Source organism: Pseudopipra pipra, chromosome 1 (assembly GCF_036250125.1).
Source record: "Pseudopipra pipra isolate bDixPip1 chromosome 1, bDixPip1.hap1, whole genome shotgun sequence".
Lineage (NCBI taxonomy): Eukaryota > Metazoa > Chordata > Aves > Passeriformes > Pipridae > Pseudopipra > Pseudopipra pipra.
Genome location: NC_087549.1, coordinates 24,993,994 through 25,012,942, shown reverse-complemented (window position 1 = coordinate 25,012,942; position 18,949 = coordinate 24,993,994). Strand labels below are relative to the sequence as shown.

Genomic DNA, 18,949 nt, shown 5'->3' with positions numbered 1-18,949 from the left:
GGTTTTTATATTTATAGGACCTTTATTCATCAAGCCAGCTAAGCCATTACTCCAACACAGCAATTTAATATTGACCTTTGTGGATCAGTGCAGCTTCCGTGGCTTACTTCTGTATGTGCATGTGCGCGTATGTGCACACACACACACATATGTTATCAAGTTTTACTTACTTGGTTTTGTATGGCAAGTTTTCTTGTACATGAAAAAAAATCTTATGAAATGCAGATTTAACTCTCTCTGTGCTGTGAAAACACCCCCAACATTTGGCTCTGGGTCTTCTTGGGTACATACATTTTGTGTTCCCGAGAAATGCATTAACCAGAAGAGAGGCCATTTTTATGAGAAAGAGAAGAAGATTCCCGGGAAGGATGGAAACCCTGCGGCGGGGCAGAGGGTATCCGAAGGGGGCGGCAAGGCAGGTTCTGCCCGCGGGGACGCGGCGGCCCCGGGATGCCCCGCTGGAGCACCGGGTCCCCGGGCAGAGCGCGGCGCCGCCGGGAACGTCCTACAGGTGAGCGGGACACCGCTAGAGGGAGCCGACACTGTGCGGCGGCACAGGGAAAAACTCCCTTCCCAGACGGAAAATTCGAAATAAATGGCAAGGTACTCAAAAAGCCAAGAGGAGATGCTTTAAGAAAAGTTCTTTCCGATATCTTCAGCCATGCAATATAGGAAGGAAAGCCTATGATACCGCGTGTGTACGTACACAATCAGTATGAACTATTCTGTTTGCACAATACCAAACAGCTATAACCATTTATTTCTCAAAAGAGCAAATAGGCAGCACTAGTTGCAACAGAAGACCTTCTTCAGTGCCTCCTATCATCACCTCTCTACCACAGTCAAACAAGTTAGATGTTCCCCACGCCTCCCCAGTTTACACCTCCCCCCACACCTAACCCTGCTTTGGAGAAAGTGGAACTGCAGCAGGCAGCACAACAGACAGTGTCATGACTACAACTGCACACTATATCCAGTCATAGGAACCCGGATTGTGCTCTCACAACTACAGCCACATGATAATGCATTAATTTGAAAATACCCTGCCAAAATTTAACACCATTTCTTTTTTGCACCAAAACACTGAAAACCGAACAAAACCTGGTATTTGCTTCACATCTATAATCAGTCAGAGATGTCAAATGGCAAGCAGGGAAGAAATAAAGGGAAAAAAAATACTAGGGTGGCTCACACAGATCTTTATAAACATCATTCCAGCACCCACATATGTGCTAAACCCCAACGGCAGAGACAATTCAAAACGATAGAGAGATAGTGACTGCACTGGGATCTCTTGTGAGAACATGTTTCTTTATGGTCTTCCCTTGGAACAGAAGATGTAAAAAACATCAGTAGTTGTCTGGTAGGCTTTAAATTGCTTGGATATGAAGAAATTAAGAACTGCTTAACTGCAACAGCTATCCAACAGCAAACTCCAAAATTATGAAAGTAAAACTAAAAATGAGAAAAACAGCATACTTGGATTAAATACTAAACAGTTAACAAGAATAACTGTCCTGAAATGAGTTCCCATCCATTATCTTTTCCATAATTATTGCAACAGAGCAAGTAGCCTCAGTAACCGTGCATACAAATGACTTATTAGAAACTTAGCAGGTCATTTCCAAAGGTGATTATGAGCCCTGACTTACAGAGCTACTGCGGCTTGCACATAATTCTGTTCAGTACCAACAATCTGCACAAAATTAAGATAAAATGTGTTTTCAAAACACCAAGTGGAAATAAACTTTCAGAAACTAGAAGAAGGTATGAGGCGGCAAACACTGATGAATCAAATGCAGTTATTTCCACACATGAAGTGTTAAAAAATTCAGTTTTGCCTGTGCTCTGGTGTCAGGAGAATGGTAAGGAGGTAGCAATTATATGTTAGAGTTCTTACAATGCCCCATGCTATAATTAAATAATGATGAGTGTAACAGTGAAAAGTCTAAGGTTAGACAGAATAGATTAAAATCATAGAAGGCCATCAGAGTGGACATCTGCTATAGATCAAGTATGGACAGCAAAAACGTGTGGGAAGATAAAGATACCCCAACAAACTCCTTAAAAGAGTTATTGCAACAACAGGATGCTCTTCATCTCAATGGTCCTTCTTGGCCCTGTTTCTTAATGGGTAGCTGTTTGTGCTATTGCTATAAGTGAACAAGCAATAGAAAATATCAGAAAATTATTCAGAAGCACCATTTAAGGAGAGCAATAAAGAACAGGAGCAGAGATCTGCAGCTTCCCCAGTTGCTGAGGTTGTTAAGAAACAGCAGGAGAGGCAGAAACAGACCCTGGCACTCCCACTGTGAATGGCTTGGTCATGTTGTAAAGAAATTAACTGAGCAAAACCAGAATAGCTTCACTTAAAATGTGCAGGGTAAAAAGGTTAGAGGAAGCATACCAAGCTACATTAACCAGAAGAAACAAAAGAAATATCAGTTTTCATTAATATCAAATAGATAAATAAGAAAATGAAAATACAAAAATCTTCAATCTTAGCTGAAACTAGACAAAGATTGTGACAACTAACAAATATTGACATAGCTTGGGTTTAAATCTGTCTTATAATGACTGAGAAAGAAATGGGCAAGGAGAGTCCCAAACTTGGACAAAAAATCCTGATTTTGGAAATCTGTATGTCATGTTTTTTACAGGAAGGAGCAAAATTGAAAATGAGATTTCTATACTGATAGCTCTTCTCTCACTTTCTCTTCTAGCACAAAAAGAGAGAAGAGATAAAACAAACCCAGAGAGGTATTATTAGACTGTTCAGTCAGGCCCAGGATCTCAGGAGTCTCTCAATACACCTTTCCTTTCCTCCAGCAATCCCAAACCCTTGCAAGAACAGGGACAAGAAACTGCATGGCCCCATTGGCTCTGCAGGGAATCATCAGCCTTCTATCTATTGCTCTCCCACTTCTTCTGTTTCTTTTTCTTATTATTTAAAACAATTTCCCTTTCTCTTTTTTTAAAACCATCTCAAATGTAAACTTTAAATACATGCTCTACATCATGTTATGTCATACTGGAACAAACAGCTCCTTGAAAGGCTGAACTTCACTTGTGATTATTTATCTAAAAGCTTTGTTTTCTTTTCTTTGAAACTGTGTGTATTTTGTTGGACTGCATCTACTGACAGCTAAACTCCCAAGCCTTCAACCCGCCATCTCAAAGAAGCTGATTCAAAAGAGTCCAAATAGAGTTTACTGTTAGTCTGTAATGAGAGTAAAATTACAAATCTCTGTACCAAAAGCCAGCTGCTTCATTCTTAACTCTGATCCCCCCTTTTTCTTTTGCATTATAGCTAGCATACAGCTGCAATAAATGTGGCTCTTCTCACAAGCCGTGCAGATGTTAACAGTTCTGTAGGACATCAAGAAACATTTCAAGAATCTTGTAAGTGCTGACTAAACTTGCTTGAATTACCCACGCTACCTCCTCCACATTCCTATTCAGAAACATTAGCCTTCCTGAATGTATTAAGGAAAAAAAATAATTACCATTTAAGCCAAAGCATTAATACCTAGGTTTAAATGCACTATCAATAAACAACGAATGTTCTTAAGCCATCAGACAACAGATATTCAGATAGTGAACAAAAAGAAGTCAATTTATTCTTTGTCAAGATGAGTAATGCATTTTTTCGTTTCTTATCTGTGCAAGAGTAGCTAAATGACTGTCTGCAAATACATATTTATAAAAGTCACGGCTGGAGGTATTTGAAAGAATGGATCATAACTAGAGCAAGATCTTTTCTTTTCTAGTAATCAAGTGGATTAATACTAAATTAGAGTGAAGGAGTTCAAAGTGCTACCTAGTACATTTTTATTAAAGTTATATTAGCATGACAGTCATATGCTTTAAAGATTAAGCTAAAGCCTCAAACCACAGTTGGTTCTGGGCAGCTGAAAGAGTCCAGCTGGGCAGGTAGAGGACTAGATACCAAATGCATTAAGTGGGTCTGTATTAGAGATGATGATGTTTTACTATTCTTCCTTCTTCAAGCAGTGTGCCAATTTTGGCTGCGGTAGAGCTAATTTTCTTCATAGCAGATAGTGCAGGGCTGTGTTTTGGATTTGTGCTGGAGACAGTGTTGGTAACACAGGGATGTTTTAGCTGTAGTTGAGCAGGGCTTACACAGAGTCAAGGCCTTTTCTGTTTCTCACCCTACCCACCAGCAAACAGGCTGAGGGTGCACAAGGAGTTGGGAGGGGACACAGCTGGGACAGCTGACCCCAACTGACCCAAGAGACATCCCACACCATGTGATGTCATGCTCAGCAATAAAACAGAGAGGAAGCTTGGCTGGGAGGCTTCAGCATGGGGACTGGCTGGGCATCAGTTGGTGGTGAGCAGTTGTATCACTTGACTTTCTTGGGTTTTATTTCTTTCTCTTTGCTATTTTACTTTTCATTACAATTAACCACTATTATTATTGTTATTGTTATTGTTATTATCACAATTACTACTACAGTTTTATTTCAATTATTAAACTGTTCTTGCCTCAACTCACGAATTTTCTCACTTTTACCCTTCCAATTCTCTTCCCCCCAGCCTGCTGGTAGGGAGTGAGCAAGCAGCTGTGTGAGATTTAATTGCCAGATGGGGTTAAACCACGACAAGCAGCAAGTCTAGTCTCCTTTTTTGGGGTAGGTCTTTCAAAACACGCGAAGCAGTTTAGAAGATCAGTCATCAACAAAGCCAATGAGACACGTACTCATGTATTACTCCAGACACTTGAAAATCCCACATCAAATATCCTACCCTGTGTGTAAACTTCACACTTTGAAAACCCGCTGGAAAGAGGGCTGCAGAGCGATTCACAGCACTGAGCCATGAAGAGATCACAATCTTAGACAAGTTCAGAAACAAAATGTGCAGTCGAGAGTGTCTATGGCACAGTTTTGAGATTGTCTCCAGTCAAGTGTCAATCTCAGCAGAGTTTCAAAGAGGACAGGGTAGGGAGAAATAAAACGAACTTATCAGTATATTTCCTGCAAGGAATTGACAAAAAGACCTCGCTCCTACAAAGACTTACATACCTGCTCAACTTCAGATACTTATCCTATTATGTAGCACTCTTGAAGTTAAAATCAAGTCTTTCAAGCTGCGGGGTACAAATAATTTACCATGAAATGTGGAATTCAGGGTATTGTTTGTTCTTTGATTTAGCAATACAGGAAATCTGAATATAAAGCAGAATTTCAATGTGCTATTTTCTAAATGCTTCATGACACTGCTTTTAGAGTAATTTCATCAAAATATCATAAAAGTACATTTAAGCATTTTGAGATAAGCAAAAAGACAATAGACTACAACCTTAAAAAGAAGTTAATGTAATATTAACAGAAGCTCTGTAATTAGCTAGTCCAAAAACCTCAAGCCATCTTCAAGCTTCCCTAAACAAAACAAATTGGAAGGAGAGAGCAGGAAGAAAAGAACTAAGAAAAGGAGGGGGAAAATAAAGAGAGAGGAAAGAAAAGCCACACGAGCCAGAGTCCCTCACTGCTGTTATTTCTCCACAAGCGGAAATGCTCAGTTCAGTCATGGCTTAGAAGGCATAAACATCATTGAAATTCAAAGGCAGCTCCCAGAAAGAGGACGCCTCAATTGGTATGCAAGTGGTGTTTTCTCGCCCTGAATACATTATGAACTTGCAGCATGCTAATATGCCATGCTATCATAAGCACCAGATGGAACAGTAGGCAGTATATGTCCCATCAAACCTCAGGAAGATGTATTAATGTTCCTGCTCTTTTTTTTTTTCCCCTCCCCTCCCCCTTCCCTACTACAACCCCTCAGCTGTGTCCCCAGACTGGCACATTTCTTAGCATCAGTCACCTGCTCCCAAAGCACAGTTCTCCAGGGTTGCCTCATCTTCACCAGGTGGTGCCAAGCTTCTTTTCAATCTTTTTTATCGCAGAAGGTAAAGGCCACAAGACGTGTCAGGCTGTGCTTACTGAAGGGTATCGAGTACAAAAGATAACATCATGAGATAAATGATAGATGAAGAAAGACTTTGGGTTTAAAGCTAGAAACAATAGTTTTAAATTATATATAAGCAGTGCAGCACAAATTTGCCCCTCAGTACTATTGGTGAATGAAGAATTGGGAGGCAGCAGCAAAGATGCAAATAAACCAGAGGAAACTGGATTGAAGATCTTTGAATATAATTTCTTTTTTCACCACACTGGAAACCTTTTCAGAGGAGATGTACACAGTTCAACAGCCATTTATAGAGTAGGGGAAGGGTTTAATTTTAAATCAGAGTGTGAAAATGGAACACAGGAAAATCAGATCACATGATTTTGATTTTTTTAAATATATATTATTCTAATGACATTCCTTGGCTTTTATGGCTAACAATTTTCTTGGAACAGTATGTATGATTCTAAAGAAATGCAGAATTTTTAATATTGCTTTGCATCATTTATTAATTCAGTCCCAAGCAGGTTTTATATGACTAAAGAAAAATGTAATCTAGTATTCTGTAAGAAAATATGTGCATACACATAGAAAATTAAAGCACATGTTTTCTGGTATCATCTGAATTTTTCCTATCTATTCATAGAAATATACCTCCTATTGAAATATATGGTTTGCAAGAAAATTATTTTCTTTTTCTTTTCCTTTTACTGGGCCCTTCAAAATGCAAAATAAGGTCCTCAAGACTGAAAAGTAAGAGTCTGTGAATTCAAACACAATTAAGAAAGACCTGAGATGGCTGAAGACAAAGAAATCAGCTTTAAACATTTGAAGTTTCAATGTTCAAGTATTTTTAAACAGGTTTGTTTTTCAGAGAGAAGCCACATCACTAAACATTTTGCTAATTTCTGGTATTTTAGAAACTACCTGCTGATTTACAAACAGCTATGCATGTAAATCTATTATTTTCCTAATAACATTAACCTTCTCATAAATATAGTCTAATTCTAAAAGATGCTGAATATTCACAACTCACACAAACTTTTCTGAGAATTAACATTGCTCAAAACCTGATAAGAGCTAGATACAGAAGTTATCTCTTGAATGCATATGAAGGGTTTTTCCAACTATTAATGGTCTAGTTGACAGGGATTTCCCACCACACATCCAATCTTAACTAAAATAAAAAACAGTTACCTTTTCCTTTCAAACAGAGCATGTTATGACTTATTCACAAATAATAGGCATTATTCTAGCATCTGTTAAGATCAGATAGACTTTAATGCAAGGATATCTTAGAGACTGACTCAGAAATGAGACCAATTTTTTTCTTTTTTCCCTTCCTATTGAATATTGGGGTTTTTTTTGTTTCTTAATACACAGCCTTTAAGTGTAATTTGCTAGATTATGATTTGCATTGTGCAAATAAGTCTATTTAAGTCCATTATCCTGCCTTATAAAGTAATTTCTGACACTTTAACAGCACTCAATTTAATTACAACACACTGAAACAGTAGAGCTGACTCCCAAAGGAACCAGTCTGGATCACAAGATGATATATACTAGTTCCTGATCAGCTTTCAGCATCAGATCCACAATCAGCTGTTTTAAAAAACAGCATCAGAACATCTGCATCATCATATTATTTTGTGGCAAAAAGCCGTCCAAAAGCCAGCAATTGCATGCAACAATGTGCACATATCCAGACTGGTAAGCAGACATACTTAAAACCCAGCAGTTTTACTGTAATGACTAAAGGAGCAAAAAAAAAAAAAAAAAAAAAAAAAAAAAAAAAAAAAAAGGCTTTTGATTTTGATTCAGTAAGCATCAATTTCTGCAGCAGAATCCCCATTGGGTAATTCATCAAGGCATCTATTCTATATCTAGTGTGGCAAGACAGCGAAAACACTTACAGGCTCCAAAAAGAAAAACACTTGTGACAAAACTATTTAACATTCCTGGTGATTAAGCAATAGACACTCATTATTTCAAGACTGTCTTGAACCAATGTCCCAGACAAAACCATGCAATCATATCTGCTGCTGTCAGGATGAAATCAAGGCATGATGATTTTCTATATTCCTTCAAGAAAAAGCAAGTTATTTAGCAGCATCCACAAAGCTCTTTCTGAGAAAACACAGAAGTTAACTAAGGAAAGAGTGTATCATTTCTCTTGCAACTCTACAGAGAGATGCAGGTCGATACCTGAAATTTAGGTAGTATTTTTATCTTTGGAGCTTTTACAGACTCTTGAGAGCAGTTTGAATCAAAACCTTTAAGGTAACGTAAATGAAAGGATTCTGTTTCTGCTGGTCTCTGGAGATTAAATACCATTACTTTCCTTCCTAAAAATGAAAGGAATTGGAAATTACTACTCTATCAATTGACATGCCACAGGCAGAAGACTGGCGGGTCAGCTGAGAAGCAACCATGCAAATCCAACCCAAGATGCGGTTCCATCTACGCAGAGGAGTCTGAAGAGGGCAAAGAAAGACTGTAACACCAGCTTTCCCAGCAGAGAATTTGCTAGGCATGCTCTGTAGACTCTGCTTTCATACCAAGCTCTCTGTCAAAGTTTCATGCACAGATTCATCTCTTGTGCAGCAGCCTCACTTAATAAATATAGAAAACCCAAATACATATTCGCTTTTCCAACTAGAGAATAATGTAAAGAGATATGTAAGTAAATTAACAAAAATAGATAAGCATTCTTCAAAATACGTTAAAAATTTAACATGAGAAACACAAATAGTATTCCCAGAGAGGCCACCATCTCACTTCTCTATTTGCAAGGGGACAATGAAGTGCTCATATTGACTATTAGGAATTCATAAAAGTAAAATATACATTTGTTACTGCACAGATCCCCTTTAAAAATGCAAAGGACTGCTTTTGTTTCTGAAGATACAATGCAGTGAAATGCTGATCTCGGTGTAAAATAATCAAATATTGATTTTAATGAAGTAATTTAAATTACTTCCAAAATCTAATATGTATGAGATCAACAGAAGCTCTCTTTTGGGATCCTAGAGTGAGGAAATCCTACAGTGCCATGGAAGTATGAACTCAACCAGTGTGGACCACTTGAATTCTAGAAACTGAGTTGTCCTTCCTCTGCCAGTGGAGAAATGAAAACTAAAAACATCAAGCCCAAAGACACAGTAAACTGTTGCAAACTAGTTTCCAAGAATAAAACTGATGATTTTCAAAGCTATTAAATGACAGTGCCATCTGACCTCGCTGGATATCTAATTATACTCTTTTACAGACATAACTACAGTTACTTTAATGAGCATCTTTCCTCTTTCTTTACTGTGTTAGTAACTCTCAAGGTCCCTGTGTTTCACTCAGGATTTCGCTTTCAAAACTGATTGAAATCCCAATTCTTTCTCAGTGAGATTATTGCATATCCCTGTTTTTTACAGATCATTTTTGTACATTGCAGTGTTTATAGTCTAAAATGTCAAAAACAGTGTATCTAGTACAGTTCCAGCCAAAGAAAAGCAGCTATAAGAAACAGTAACACTGTCACAGAAAATGACCCCTTCTAAATTTCAGTTAGACAAATTTCTCCTAAATAGAATACAAATAAGTGTGTGCAAATCTAGCAGATATAATTACGCAATCGACAATTATGTGGTGAAATGGACTGGAAAAATAAAATTAAAACAATAAATGTTAATTTGTATTTGCTAACCACGAAAGATGTGGATGGTGCTTTGCGAGGCGCAAAATCCTTTAAAAAAGATTCTTTTAAAAAATCCAAGGAATTATATGGGGAAGTTACATATAGGAAAGTCTATGTAGATGGCATTTATCTGGATTATAAAACCATTACAATGACAATTCAGGGCTATGTACACATGGTTATTGCTCTGGCTTAAAAGGGCCACCAGAATATATTTGGAATGTACAGTTCAGAAGTAAGAATCAAATTATGGCTGCATTTTCCTATGAAGCGAGTGCACACATTTTCCAAACTGTAATCTTGCGGCAGATAAACTATTTGAGTCATGTGTGCTTCATGACTCACAAAACACATACTAAGGAGAGATCTGAAAGAAGGGGAAAGGCCCTGTATCACTAATTGTGGAGATTATTCCTTTAGCAGGATGTGGTTTCAAAACAGGAGGACAGTAAGACAGTGAACCCAGCATTGCTAGAAGAATCACAGAGAAAGGGAGAACTATAAGAATCTGCACTGGAGATGCACAGGAAGGCTCCCAAGCCTTGGAGGATTATAAGTACATGAAGAAAATTCTAATAAAGCATTAGAACTGAAAGGGTAACAAGTCAAATTTTAGACATGCTTTCCAAATGACTTACAGAAGACAGAGCAGTGCCTTAAGCCCCAGCAGAGATGTATTGATAAGCTGGAAAGGGCAATGGACTTCAAAAGGTAAAACATATCCCTGCTTCTTGAATCATCATTTCGAACTTCACTGCAGTTAATTAAGCATACTAAAATCCCACTCCCTCAAATCTCAGTTCATTACAGCAACCCCCTTTCTTTAACCAAGAATGATACCAGCCTGACCCTACAGCATATCAGCATGAATTTGCAGTACACTTGAAGGGTTACCAAAATACATTTTTCTTCCTTAATCTTCAGCATCTCCTCCAAGAGGTAATCAATACCAATTCCTTTCGCTCCTCTATTTCCACACTTCTTTTGGTCCTTGTCAGCTCAGTATTGTCGACATGCAAAAATCCAGCAGAGCTTGTTACAGTCTGTTTCCAAAGGGATGTCCATAATGAATGAGAACCATATGAGCAGTACTCTTAATAACTGTGTCCACTGCTGATGGTATTTCCTTTTGAACTTCAGAAAGATTTCCTGCCACCTTTGACTTCCACTATGTGCCCATTTACAAGCACAGTTAAGTTGCAGGCATAGCTCCAGAATATTTATCCACATTAATACCTAAATAGGTGGCTGGATAATTTAAATTAATTCAGATGTGTGAGTCCTACCAGGTAATTATTCCTCATGAAAATTTCACAAGATTGCCAGATCCCAAGAGAAAGAAGCAGAAATAAATGCACAACTAATTACGCAATATCATGGAAAAGCTCAAGTAAGGCTGTAGCTTCAAGCCATAAGAATTTGGGCAGGAGATTTTTAGAGTTGGATTGTTTCAGTGTCTCTTTTGACACTACAGCTTTAAACCAGCTGCAAGAACATTACTAACAGGTGGTGTGCTGCAGCACAGGGACAAAACTCAGGTCTGTGAACCTCCAGTTGAAGAGCCTCCTCTCAAATCCCAAGGTCTCCAGCAACTTATTGTATCAAGTTGTTTTGCAATTAAAGCTCACAATGAGGCTCTTTCTTCACACTCTGCCTATAACTGGCAGTAAACAAGAAATTACTAGTAGAGAAAAAATAAAAATAGCAACAGCACAAAAGAAATAAATTCAGCTCTGGTATGTGGAAGTTCAGCTCCATGAGCTACCAGGAGAAGGAGGTGCAGCCCTCTCAAACAGCACCAAGCCTGACAATTGTGCTCTTCTACCACCACACAAAGTTCATTCGTAATCTTACAGATCAAGTAATGGTTTCAGACAAGTAATGCAAAGAGTAACTCTGGGTGCCCAGAAGCCCAACTCTGCTGAAATTTCTCCTGAAACACAACACAGAAGCCAGTGCCATGGACTGCTCTGCTCTCCCCTACAGCACACGGCGCTGAAGCACCTCAAACTGGGTATCCAGAACACTTAACAGATCCAGTAGAACAAAGAATCATCATGCAGGCTGAAGTGGCCTCAGGAAATCACACAGTCCACACGCTTCTGCTGCAAAGCATGTGTAGTTTAGACCAAATTGCCAGGGGCTTAGGATCTTCAATAATGTAAATACCACTACCTTTCTGGACAAACTATGTCAGTGTCTGACCATCCTGATGGTGAAGAATTTTTTTCCTGGTATCTACTTGGTCCATTACTTGTGCCTTTTGCCTCTCATCCTTATCATTATGCACCTCAAGAAGAGTTTGGCTCCATCCATATTCTCTACACCCTCCCATTAGGTAGCTGTAGACAACTCATAACAGAAAAGATGATATCAAATTAGTTATATTTAACTAGCAACTGCCTACAGCACACAAACATGAAAATACTGGAGACAGGAGGCTTTACTCCTGCCTTTCAAGAACCTCAGTAACTTGGACACATGGGATCCACAGCATGACTACCTCCTCCAGAAAAGATGTCCATATCTTCACCTTCAGAAGATTGGCAAGTAGAACAGGTTTGTGTAAGACCAGCTAGGGGAGATGGAAGAAGTAAGCTTTGAATTTATTTATTCAAGTCTTTGGAGTGGAAGCCTCACTCTGGATGTAAAATACATGAATTCAAATCCTTCTGCTTGCTCAAGCTCAGGTCTGGAATGTATTCTCTTAGCAAGGGGCAAAGCTACTGGCAATTAGCAGCTTATTCTGTGAATAGGAGTAATCTCCATCGCTCTTGTCCTACCCTGAGAACTGAACAGAAAACATGTCAGGAGGGAACATGGCTCAAGATCAACTGCAGCAAGGGGGAAGCAGCACTTGCACTGACCCTGCTCTTTGTCTGGTGAGTCTCGTGAACATGAGGCAGAAAGCACAAATGTACATTGCAAAAATGCAACTTGGTGGGAAGACAGCTGAACTCCTGGAGAGTTGAGCCAGTGAATATAGATAGCACGGTACAGCATGGCAAGGGCTTCACCAGCTTCACAGAGGAACTGCGTGAACATGGAGTTAGTATAGCAGAGTACTGAAAGAAGTGTCTTGCCAAGTGGGCCAATATGGCTACACCGTGTCTGCGTTTAAGTGAAAATCCAAGCGCTGCTGTGCCCTATGGTTTTCCCAATTTAATCTCTACTTGCCTCAGCATTGCTGGCTCTGTGCTCCATTTTACACTACACACATTTCTGGAAACAAAAAGTAAGTCTACACTTGTGAAGAGACCAACATTTCCGAATATATGTTGGGCTTCCTCTGAGATTACCTACCAGATCCAAGTGTGTGAACAACTCAGACACAGAAGTGCTTCAACTCCAAAAATTCATAGATGTGAACTCAGCACTGGCCTGCTTAACGCTATCGATACTGAGGCAGATCTTGGCATGCATAGATGCAACTTGACATGCTTGGGAAACTTTAAATCTGTAATAGTGATGCCTCTGGAATGAGGAGAGTTGGGGTATGGCACTTTGGATTTCGAAGGAAGTTACTGCTTCAAGAGCAGAAGTTGTTTTGTGCACTTAGTTTTAGTCTGTGAGCTGGTAGTGAAAGATCGGGTTTCAGCTGATTTTTTGTAGAGTTATCCCTAATGTAAACATTTGGAAGAAAATAGGATGAAGCAAACAAACCAGAAAACTGGTACAGCTTTATGTACATGTCCCAAAAAGGACCAGATATCATGTCTTCTACTCTTATATGTATCAATTTCTCTATTTGGACGTTAAACTGGCACATCACATCCTTTCATTTTATGCAAAATTAGTATTCAGGTCTTCTTTTTAAATTGCATATACACACATTACATTGATTTTCAAGCTATGACGATCGTGTCTTAAATGTGTGAGTGTGGAGTCCAAAATCTTCAAATCAAGATGTGATCAGTTCTAAACATCTTAGGCACACCAGGGAGTACCAGTCTCGAGAAACTGGTTTGTTCGTTCCTCTCCAGCTAAAGGTCTGAGTTATAAAGCACTAAATCTTCACAGGAGAAGTGTTTTGGACCTTGATTAAATATATATATATTAAAGCTATTTCTGCAGCACAATCTGCATTCCATGATGTGTAAGTTACATTCCACGCATGTGTAGCAAGATGCAGTTCACAGCCCCATGGGTTTAAAATAAGAGCAATAATGTTATGCAGATTTTGGAATTTATTACTACCATAAAAGACGAAGAAACTTTAATACTGTGAAAAACAAGTCATCACATGCCACCTCCCAAACCCTACCATACGTATTTGAAGAACCCAGTGACCCACAGTCCTCTTAGAGAAAGAGCTTTTCACTCAATAGCTGAATCCTGAAGAAGATAAAGTCATTATGCAGGATGATTGGAATAATGATGCAAGGTTAAAACTTAGACTTAAGTATTTCCAGACACATTTTCCCCATTTGGCAGGAAACTTGTTTTGTAAGACACAGAATTATCCTAATATAACAGCATAGCAACTGCAACTTAAAACAGAGCAAGTTGGTTAATGGACTGTTAGGAGACTTTTGCTGTGTAACAGCATTTAGATGCATGTATTTAAAAAACAGGTGGATAATCCAAATGTTCAGTTACTAGGACACTAACAGTTATGTCCATGGCAATTTTGTTTCTGTTCTTTAAACAAATCATCACTTGCAAGCACTAATGTTAAAACCAGAAAGCCACTCTAGTACACAGTGGCTATAAATGCCAAATCAATTTTCAGCAGATAATAAAGTCCATGTTTTACAATCAGCAATACACTGTTTTACTACCCAAAATGTAAGCTAATAATATATAGCTCTGCTAAATGGAAAATGCAGATATGCTGTTAAGAAATGGGCTGGCTGTGAGATGATGGATCATTTCTGCCGGGACCTTCTTAAAGCTATGTGCAAATGTTTTGAAAATATCACATGATGTGGCCATGTGTTAAAAATTACAGCCAGTTAAGTTCTCTGCTAAGAAAAATATGTGGGCAATTTATGAAATGCACTCCAGGATGGAGATATCTTAAGTAAAACCAGATTTTGAAAACAAACCCATTTTTTTTTTGAAACATGAACTTTAAAAAAAAAAAAAAAAAGAAAAAAAAAGTTGCAGCCACATCTGGAGAGCAGAAGTAAAGAAAGGGTGGTCTGACCTAATACCAGGCCATCTTCTGAAAGAGCAGCATTATTTCTGGGCTACAATGACTGTGATCACTGATTGTCCTTTTAAGGAAACCATGCTGAATACTGCCATGGGCAATAATAAAGCATTTTGTAGGCCAACATCTGTTCTTTGAAAGTACTATAAAATGACTGATAGATTTGTAATGTTTCATAAATAACGTCCGGAATAAACAATACTAAAAAAAAAAAAAAAAAGAAACCAACCACCACATTCACAGTAATCAGAGAAACTGGTGTACAGTATTAGATTTGAACACTGTTCCCCCAGGAACAATTATTTAGAGATAAACGCTTCCTAGAGTTCACTAGATAGAATGACAAAATGGTTAACTTGGTTACAGCAAGCTGCATGTTAACAGGATTATCTTTCTAGTGACTTTTCTCAGAGTTGCAGCAGTGCCTTAGCAGAGGTCTGAATGGCTGTTGCAGAGCTTCATTAGCCAGCCTCGCTGCTGTCGCTTTGCCCCGACAGGGAAGTGAGGAGGGGAGCAGCGAGTCACAATTATAACAGTACCAGCAATTTGTCTTTGAAGGGCGAATTTAGTTTGTATAAGTGTTCTCACCACACATAAACCAGAACTCGTCTTTATTACTTCCTGTTCTTTCCCCAAAAGAAGGACTTCAGATGTCAGAATCACTAAAGGGATGCTTCTGAAATCAAGACTTCACACATACACAAAAGGCACTGACATAATATCAGATTACATAAAAATACACATCCTTTTAATCTGCTGTACATAATGTGCTTACTTTTAAAATACAAAATCTGCCCCAGATGGCTAATAATGCCCATTTGAAAAAACACAACACCACAATATTAAAGGGCTAAAATATGCTGTGAACAGATTGAGAGGCAGTTCATCCTAGAGGAGAGTAAAAAAGTGCAGATGGGTGTCAAAAATAGCCAAGTGTCAGATCTGTTCAAGTATCTCCATTCTGGCACATGCTCCCAGTCACAGCTGTTAGTGTATTCTCTGTATCCAAGTGCAAGGTTTTCTAACACTCGGAGCTGACATTAAAACACACTTCTTCCTTGCTACTGCTCTAAGAGAATACTGGAAATTAAAGATTTATTTAATGGTAAAGCTTAACGAGTATTGATAAGGGTATACATACTCGAGTGTCGCACATGCCATTTTGATTAAAGATGCATGAAATTTTAACCAGCAGGTAGATTAAGTAATTTAAATGCCGAAGGCTTAATAGGTTTTCAAAAACCTCCACTCTAGGCATTCCAACACTGTTTGCCAACAGCCCCAAATAATGCACACAAAGATCAAAACTCGTAAGAATGTGTTATTTTAGTACCTTTAAATAACTTGATAAAACACAGAAATAGTAAACTGCATGAGAAGATGAGTTTCATACAAACATAAGGGAAACATCAGTGGATTCAAACTATGCACAATGCACAGTTTTCCTAATTAATGAATTACCATGGTATTTTTAATGAAGACCACATTCCCAGGAATGCAATGCATGCAAATCAAATTTGACGTTTAAAGGGTTAAACTGACCTTTCATAGCCCTCAGTTGTTATCTATGCAAATTAATTTGCCCATATTTCAACCATATAAATCCTCTTAGCCTTGTGCTTTGAGCAAACAGAGACCACTTTCTTGTTACAACCACAGGATCAGCAAACATACCAGCAGTAGGGTATGACCGTGTATAAAAATGCTGAAAGGAAAACATTCTTCCAACAACTGGCAATACCTACATGCAACTGTGGCTGCAGCAAACTGGCAGATACTGTTTCAAAACACCATCTGCGAGGTGTACAGACTCTCTGTGATCAAGCGTAGCCTCTTCTGCCTGTCCTACCCAAATAATCCACAAGAACCAGCCAGCTGTAGGATCTCTAGTCCCGTCTCTTTTTTTATCCAGAACAGAGGCTGTTATAATCAGGCACATGGCTTTTTCCAGTCCTTACCAAAGGGGGGGAAAAAAACCCCCCACAAACAAAACACACCAAATTCAATCCACTCAGTCGTGGTCAAGCATCTAAGAAAAGGCAACAGACAAATCACCCTGCATAGAAGAGTTTTTATTGGCAATAACACTTATCAATTAGACAAGCGATCGTAGAATCCAAGGGTAATATTTTCCTGAGGAAACCGACGTATTACAACTCCCAGCTCTACAGCAATTCCTCTAATTCAGCAGATATTTTTTTATTGTTTTATTTTGAATCAACATATTTCAGTGATTTGCCTGGTGACAGTGAAGGACTACCATTTAGGACAAGGTTCGAATAATTTGTTTTATAAATCTCCCTCACTTCTCCAACATAAACAGCTTTTCACAGAGATAATTTCAGCTAATGGGTGACTGCTGTGAATGATCTCTGCCGATCAAATGTTTGCAGATTCAGGGTGCAGATGAGAGTCAGGAAAGCCAGCCCAAAGCTGTATTTTTCTTTGCTAAAAATGATCCCCTGTGCAGAGACGTGCACCCACAAAGCCGGTGACTTTCTGTTATTTCTATCCCTTTTCATTGAAACATCCAGTCCTGCTGTAAGTATCATCTCTGGCAGTTCACTTGCACAAAATCCCCTCCCCCAAACACATACACAACAGAATTAGCATCCGCGATCGCTCTGTACCCATATCAGCTTGCAAATCACCCTCTATATTAAAAGAGAAAAGGAAAAAAAGAGAGAGGGAAAATGTACTATCAAAAAAACAATTAGCATTTCCTCATTTAAAACCGAAAGAGCTGCAATAATTTCAACTCACCAGGCATCCTTGGATAAAATATACCACACTGTAAATGGCTCTCTCCTAAAAGCAAGCTTATTTAGGGCTCAGTGCCTCCTGTTCTGGAATGAACAGAGAGAAGCGAGGAGGGCCATCAGAACTGGCTGTGGCAGCGTAGCTGGAGGCAGGATGCTGGGCGCGTGCGTTTGCCAGGCAAAGACAGATGGAGAGCTGACACTCTGTATTGCACTTGGAGCAGAAATGTGAATGATGACAGGAGCACATGTGGCCTTGAACCCAGCCCTGTCTCTTCAGGCAGAACAATGACAGGGATGTGTGTGCAAATTATCACAACCCCGGCTCCCCTCAGCTGACTCCTTTTACTCTACCTTTCACACCAAGTTCCAGATGACCAAAGAATAGAAACTAAAATGCAGAGTGATAAGCCAAACACTGAATTATTCATTTTTTCGTTAAAAGTTAACCCTTTCCTCTGCTGATAACAATTAAAGAAAAAGCATCACTTTGAATCAGCTTCCCTCCAAAAGCAGAAACAAATTAATTCTCTAACAGCCATAATTTTGCACTCCACAGGACTACGTTTGTTTATTTAGTCAGAAATTCAAAACGTGCATGAGAACATACAAGAGAATCCCTCCTCCTCTTCCCACACTTTTGTCATTATTATTCTCCTTTACTATAGGGAACGGAGTATCAAAATCACTCCCTTTCTCAGATTCGCAGTAGTATGTGTAAAATAGAAGACACTTAAAAAGCAGACCACTTATATTTTACTATAGTGCTTTTAACCCCCTGGGATTCCTCCATTGATACGTTCCAAACATTTGCAGCTTACTCTCCTTTACCTTGCATGGTGATCCATGGGGGATGAAAACAAAATCTTCCCTGTAAAGCTTTTTCAAAAGCTAAACAATCATGTCCTCCCAATTTCTGATTTCGGGTACCCCTTAAATGTTTATCCTTCACATGAATAAGGTATGCCTGCCTAGGTTCAATTCACTCTTCCCTATTAAGCTTTAATGGACACTATGATACATAAAACTACAAGTCTTTGTTATAGTGCTTTATCTAAAGCTGGCTATTTTCTTCTCAGCAGTCCCTCTTTAGTCCTTTGTAAAACATCTTTGCCTCTCAGAAGAAACACACGCATGCCTTCTGTAGCATGTATAGCCTTGCACAAAATTCCAGGCACAAGGAAAAATATCATCTTTTTTAAAACTCTCCTCCCATTCAGCACTTGCAAAAGCTTCTCCCTTTAGTAATGAGCATTTCTCCAGCAACTAGCATCTAAGTCCTGGTTCTGACTTTGGCTTTGCAGTATACATTCAAACCCTTTATGGAAAGGTAACAGTTCTCAGTCATATCTTGTCAGTGTAAGGTTTGTCCTTGTGTACTTATTTATGCACCCCCCCGATTTTGTGTTATGCCAC

General features: G+C 38.8%; 1 protein-coding gene across 7 annotated transcripts in view; it reads right to left on the bottom strand.

Annotated features, from left to right (window-relative positions):
- RUNX1T1 (RUNX1 partner transcriptional co-repressor 1) overlaps window positions 1–18,949 on the bottom strand; it is a 112,470-nt gene that overhangs the window by 60,029 nt on the left and 33,492 nt on the right. Inside the window, exon 1 of one of the 7 annotated variants that reach the window (XM_064649032.1) lies at window positions 17,538–17,697. The exons of the other annotated variants lie outside the window; for them this stretch is intronic. Within the exon in view, the coding sequence (XP_064505102.1) occupies window positions 17,538–17,544 (7 nt within the window). The 5' untranslated portion in view covers window positions 17,545–17,697. Of the gene's footprint in view, window positions 1–17,537; window positions 17,698–18,949 lie in introns of those variants that run through there. 7 annotated transcript variants of the gene reach the window in all.